At 43.7% G+C, this 6,188-nt stretch overlaps 1 protein-coding gene across 3 annotated transcripts; it reads right to left on the reverse strand.

Moving 5' to 3' along the window:
* Positions 1-267: 267 nt before the first annotated feature.
* On the reverse strand, positions 268-6,009 carry MRPL18 (mitochondrial ribosomal protein L18). Of its 3 annotated transcripts, none has more exons than XM_033234302.1 (4): positions 5,373-6,009; positions 4,809-4,995; positions 1,178-1,409; positions 268-643 (listed from the first exon to the last, which is right to left on the reverse strand). In XM_033234302.1, the coding sequence occupies exons 1-4, from the start codon at positions 5,416-5,418 to the stop codon at positions 572-574; spliced, it is 537 nt and encodes a 178-aa protein (XP_033090193.1). In that variant the 5' UTR covers positions 5,419-6,009; the 3' UTR covers positions 268-571. The 3 variants fall into 3 exon arrangements, with proteins under 3 accessions (XP_033090193.1, XP_033090194.1, XP_033090192.1); XM_033234303.1 differs by having other exon boundaries at positions 1,147-1,409; positions 5,296-6,009; XM_033234301.1 differs by having other exon boundaries at positions 5,296-6,004.
* Positions 6,010-6,188: the final 179 nt, after the last annotated feature.

Consider the following 6,188-nt stretch of genomic DNA (forward strand, 5'->3'; position numbering starts at 1 on the left):
GTTTCTCTTACTGTTGGGAACCAAGAGTCCAAGTGAGGTTGGCATTTGGTCCTTTCATCTTCACATACTGACTGTTCTATAATAAGCTTAGACTGATGTTGACATTTCCTATTTTAAAAAACACCCCACACTCTGAGCAGCAAACAACTATCATTCACTGAGATCACTCGCCATGAGCTAGACAGGGTAATAAGTGCTTTACATAAACCTTGTATGTGCTCCACTGCCACAGTGAGCTCAGACACAAAATGTCATATAAGCAGAAAATAAGAGTTCATAACACGCCTTTATTTTGTAATTTATAAACAACTTCTGACTTGCCCTTTGAAAGTTAATTATAATTGACGACTGCTTTTCTTAGATGCTTCTGAAGCCCAAGACGGGCAGAATGTAGTTCTTGATTTAAAAAAACAGAAAGGGGAGGAGGATGACCTTAACTACAAATAATATTCCACTGCAACATTATTGCTGTAAAACTTCCAAGCTGGCTGTTCTTCCAGATGCTCTCTTTTGATGGCTGTAGTGGCTGACAGTTTTATATTTACATGTTCAAAACAATTAATGCTTCCATTTATTCATAGATTCTCCGAGGTTCCCGTAGAGCCACACCACCTTCTGTCATGGCACTTTGTAGTTGTTTCATCTGGTTTGAAGATCAGAAAAAAAAGGAAAAGATTAAGTCAGCAGCACCAGTAGGCTGAAAATACTTTCACTTTCCAAAAGACAGAAATAAATTCATTTGTTCTTGCTAACTTCCCAGCCTACAATGGTTTTTCAGAAAGTAATGTTAATCATGACATAATTAAGTAAAAAGAAAATGTAGAGATGTCAAGGTTCAGTAGCACTTCAAAATATTATATGGACAAGATGTCAATATATGAACAGGAAATAGAGTGGCTGACATCATGGACTACAGATTCAGTCACCCTGGGTTTGAAATCCACCATTTTGATTCTGGGCAAGTAAGCCTCAGTTTATTTCTGTGTAGAATGAGAATACTAGTCCCTATCCCATGGACTGATGTGAGGATTAAATTAAGTAACACTGTTGAGTACTCACCAAAGGGTCTGACACATGGAAAGTATTTGCTAAGTAAAAACTGTTATTATTATGTAAGTTATCTAATGCCAAGAATTAACACAATACCTTTTCAGTAAGTACATGAAAACAAAAATACCGAGTCTGAGGCTGCCTCCCATGGGGTTGGTTGGTAGACCATGAAGTTGATTCCCGCCTCTAAGCATCTCTGTGCCAGTACTCGTCCTATACTCTCACAAGCCACCACATTTCTGGTACTATAAAGGTGCTTTTTAATAGCCCATTCACGAGTGGATGCCGAAACCACAACCTTGCCATTTTGATGCTCCACAAGTGCTTCTACATGATGCTGAGTCCTTATAACTCGCAACCTAAATGGGGTGAGAAGATAATAAAATCACAGAAGAATCTGTATCCTAAAGTTACATTAATTCAGGTGAATAAATGACTAAATATTTTTCAACAATCCAGCGTTTGGTTAATTTTTTACTTCAACATATTTAACTTGGATTTTGCTTGGGAAGTGTTTTTCCTCTGCCTTTATGAGAATATACTCAATAATAACCAACTAAATAGTTCAATTATCATGAAGAAATTTGTTTCTGAAAAGCTGAGTTTTTATTTACAGATCTACTTCAAAAAGAGATTTGAAGAGGCAGACCTAAGTTACTGAACATATGCATGATGTGGATATACTTATTCCTTGCTTTTATTTTACAGCTAGTACCAAAATAAATATAAGACGGAGCAAAAATTTACATGTAAAAACCGAAATCATAACAGTACTAACAGAAAACATTAGTTTTTTTTATAATCTCAAGGTATGCATATTTAAATATGACCTCAAACCATGTCATATGGCTTTATTTTTCAGAGACAGGGTCTCACTGTCACTCAGTTTGGAGTACAGTAGTGCAACCACCACAGCTCACTGTAGCCTCAAACTCCTAGGCTCAAACAACTCTCCTGCGTTAGTCTCCCAAGCAGTTGGCATTACAGGTGCATGCCACTGCACCAAGCTAATTTTTATTTTACTTTGAAGAGACAAGGTCTCACTATGTTACCCAGGCTGGTATCAAACTCCTGGCCTCAAGCGACCCACCCTTCTCAACCTCCCAAAGCACCGGGATTACAGGCATGAGCCACTGTGTCCAGCCTCATATGGCCTTTTTTTTTTTTTTTTGAGACAGGGTCTGTCTCTGTCTCTCAGGCTAGAGAAAAATCACAATCTCTTAAACCAGGAGTCAACGATCTTTTTCCACAAAGTGCCAATAGTAAATATTTTAGGCTTTCTAGGCCACACAGCTTCTGTTGAAACTGTTCAACTCAGCCACTGTAGTGCTAGAATAGCCAAGTGATGTGTAAACAAATGAGAATGGGTATAGCTATGTCCTAAGAAACTGTGTTCTAAGAACTGTGGGCAATGAAATTTGATTTTCATTTAATTTTCACAAGTCAAAAAATATTATTTTGATTTTATTTTAACTTAAAAAAGTAAAAACTATTTTTTAGCTCACAAGCTATCTTTGGCCCATGGGCCATAGTTTGCTGACCAGTCTTAAACCATTTGTTCAATGAAGGGCCTGATTCATTATGTCAAAGGTCATTTCCTACTATAATATTCTGAAATTCTCTGCTTTTAATACTGCGAGTAGGGCAGACAGAGAAAAAATGAGAAAATACATCTCTAGTTATTTAAATGATCCAAATATTAAGTGAAAGTAATACATTGGGCCTGGGCGCAGTGGTTCATGCCTGTAATCACAGCACTTTGGGAGGCTGAGACACGCAGATCTCTTGAGCTCACAAGTTCGAGACCAGCCTGGACAGTGGTGAAACCCCATCTCTACAAAAAAATAGCAAAATAATAATAATAATAATAAATAAATAAATGAATTAGCCCGCCATGGTGGTGCGTGCCTGCAATCCCAGATGCTCAGGAGGCTGAGATGGGAGAATCGTTTGAGCCCGGGAGGCGGAAGTCACAGTGAGCTGATACTGCACCACGGCACTCCCGCCTGGGTGACACAGCCAGACCTTGTCTCAAACAAAATAAAACAAATTAGCTGGGAGTAGTGGCATGCGCCTGTAGTCCCAGTCACTCAGGAGGCTGAGGTGGGAGGATTGCTTGAGCCCAGGGAAGTCAAGTATGCAGTAAGGAGGTATCATACCACTGCATTCTAGCCTGGGCAACAGACCCAGACCTGTCTCAAAAACAAAGAAAAAAGACAGTAATAGGTTGGGTGTTTCAAAAGATCTTTAGCCTTAAGATCCAGATTATTTAAAAACTGAACTGCCTATCCCTTTCTTGAAAGACTCCCTCCTCTATGAGTAAAAATGTATCACAGCAACTGTAACACATCATTATCCCCATTCCACTTTCCACTATGAAACTTAACACTTCTGGTGACAGGGTTAACTTCTACTTTATCTTTGTACCTCCCGAATCTAACACAATGCCCAGCAAGTGATATAGGTACAATGTTTGGTCAATAAATAAATAATACATCACACAGTTATGATTTCCAGTTTACTCTTATAACTTTATATAGCCCTTAAAGTCCTTAAGAAATTCTAACAAATCCTCACCAAGGAGATCAGCAGCAGAGAAACCTGATAAACACCTATACGCTGTAGTATAGTGGTAATAACTTAACGTCCTGGCTCTGAGGTCAGTTAGAACATACATGAATCTTAGCTCTGGCACTTACTAATCATGTCTCCCTAAACCTCAATTTCTTTGCTCCTGTAAAATGGGGGAAATAACTGCTTCATGATGTAATTTTAAGGATTAAATGAGAAAATATAAAGCAAGTAGCATAATTCCTGGCAAATATAAGTGTTCATTAAACAACCACCTTTATAACAAAGTATCTCATGTCATGCTAGATTCCTAGCTGGTCTTTCTTCTATTCCTGCTCCCTTAAAAATTTAGTCTTCCAAAAACAGCCAGAATGCTTTTTATTTATTTATTTATTTTTAAAAGACAGAATCTTGCCCTGTCGCCCAGGCTGGAGTGCACTGGTGCGATCTCAAGTCTCTGCAACCTCCGCCTCCTGGGTTCAAGTGATTCTCGTGCCTCAGTCACTGGAGTAGCTGGGATTACAGCGTGCACCACCAGTCCGTCTAATTTTTGTATTTTTAGTAGAGACGGGGTTTCACCATGTTGGCCAGGCTGGTCTCAAACTCCTGACCTCAGATGATTCGCCTTCCCTGGCTGGCTTCCTAAAGTGCTGGGATTACAGGCGTGAGACACCACGCCCAGTCAGAATGATCTTGCAAAACCAGTTCGGGGTCAAGCTTTAAATCCTCTCGTAGTTTCCCACTACAATGAAAATAAAGTTTAAAGTGCTCATCCTGACTTACAAAGTTAATGATCTGTCGCCTCTTTACCCCTCCATGTTCATCTTAGGCCATTCAACCTCTGCCCACTGAGCTTCAGATCCACAAGCCCTTCAGTTCCTCAAACACCCCAGCAGTTTCCTCTGCTAGGAATGCTCTTTCTGGCAGATGATTCGACTTCTTTCAGATCTCAGCTTCTTAAATGTCACCTCCTCAGACAAGCCTTAGTAGGTATCCTGTCCGCTACTCTAATATCCTCTTTAAATATCCGCCATCACACCTATTTGTTGTTTGTTCCAGCCCCTCCGGAACCCTGCCTCTACCCGCCGCATGGCAGCTACCTGGGAGAGTGCCTCGCGTTGAACGAATTAAAATAGTCCGTAGGGTGCAGTGTCCTTCTCTGTCAATCACAAGCAGATTTTAATTACCTGTGCCAGAACTCACGGGAGGGCCACACCGTCCGCCAGCCCCGCTCTTTCCTGGCTACAGATAGAAGCTCCAGGTTCCGGGGGTTCCGATTGGTGAACTCTGGGGCGACAGCTTCATTTTCCACAGGGTGCACTTCAGGTTTCGCCGCCGGCTTGGAGCTGGTTGAGAGGGCTGCGAACCTGCACCCTGGGCAACGGAAACAACCGCACGGGGCTTACAAATGACGGATACGGACAGCGCACGAACTCGTTCTAACGTCTATACCCTTTCACACCCCCAGTCTTCAGGCCCGGGGAGACAAAAAATACGTGTGCCCACAGGGTGGAGTCAGCACTGACCCCGTCCTTAACTTCCTACTGAGGTGTTCGCAGTGCTGCGAACTCTATTTCGACCCGGCACGTCGAATACACAATAGAACCCGCACGTTCCAAAGTACTGTGCAGGCCCTGGCGAGTCAGCTAGGCGAAGGGAGGCAAGACTAATTACCAGGGTTCCTGCAAACGGAGAACCCCCAGAACCGCGACCGAAGCGCCATCGCTGAGACGATCTCGGAAAAGCCTTGCCTCTTTTCCCTCGCGCACGACTCACTCGCTCGCCGGCCGCAGTCATATGAAGCCAGGGAAAAGCCTTTGGTTGCTGCAGATCCCCAAACTCTCCACGCCAGACGCCCCTGACCCGGAAGTAGGGAGTCCCCTGCCACTGAGTGGCCAGGAGGATGATCTGTTATCCGGCACCGCCAATCACTGCTCACGTCGAGGGGCACGCAGGCCCTCGAACCCACCAATCACCTCGTAGCTACGCCCACGACCACGCTTTTTGCTTAAGTCCAGGGTCAAAGGCACCCACAACGTCACCTAACCATATTTGAGTTGTCTACGAAGGGATCTTGGGCGGTCATTGACTGGCCCACACACACCCCTACTGGGCACCGCGTAGAAATGAGGCAAGGCACGGTGCAGTTTTCTCCTTAAAAAGGGTGGCTGTCTTACTCGAACCAAAAATTTTCCTGTATGGCCCGCTGGAAAAACTGCCCGGTCCTACCCAGGTTCGCGCCCCTAAACTTATACTTCTGAGGCCTGGAGCAAAGCCGGCCGATCTGCCTTACGCTCCCCGAGCAGGGACGAGGAAAAGACACTAAAGCTAAAACGCAAGACTCGCTCAGAACCTCAACTCTACCTTTGAGAAGGGCCCGCCCCTCCAGTTACACCCCAGCACCAAGCGCCACCCGCCTACAACCTTTCTAGAAGGCACTAGAATGGCCCACTGCGTCTGCGCAAGGTTGTTTGAGGCGAAGGTTCAACCTCTTTCCAGCGGTCCAAGATCCGACTTCCGTTCTCCGCTTTCGCGCCCTTCCCATCGGCTATCTAATTGGATAAAAA

The sequence above is a fragment of the Trachypithecus francoisi genome, unplaced genomic scaffold (assembly GCF_009764315.1).
Source record: "Trachypithecus francoisi isolate TF-2019V2 unplaced genomic scaffold, Tfra_2.0 Lachesis_group15, whole genome shotgun sequence".
NCBI lineage: Eukaryota > Metazoa > Chordata > Mammalia > Primates > Cercopithecidae > Trachypithecus > Trachypithecus francoisi.

What these genes read in the sequence shown, in the direction of transcription:
- MRPL18 (XM_033234301.1), bottom strand. Translation starts at nt 5,344, where the DNA reads ATGGCGCTTCGGTCGCGGTTCTGGGGGTTCTCCGTTTGCAGGAACCCT. An exon ending in TCCCGTGAGTTCTGGCACAG is followed by an intron (nt 1,410 to 4,808) that starts GTAATTAAAATC and finishes CACCCCATTTAG; the next exon opens with GTTGCGAGTTATAAGGACTC. An exon ending in GGGAGGCAGCCTCAGACTCG is followed by an intron (nt 644 to 1,177) that starts GTATTTTTGTTT and finishes TCTTCAAACCAG; the next exon opens with ATGAAACAACTACAAAGTGC.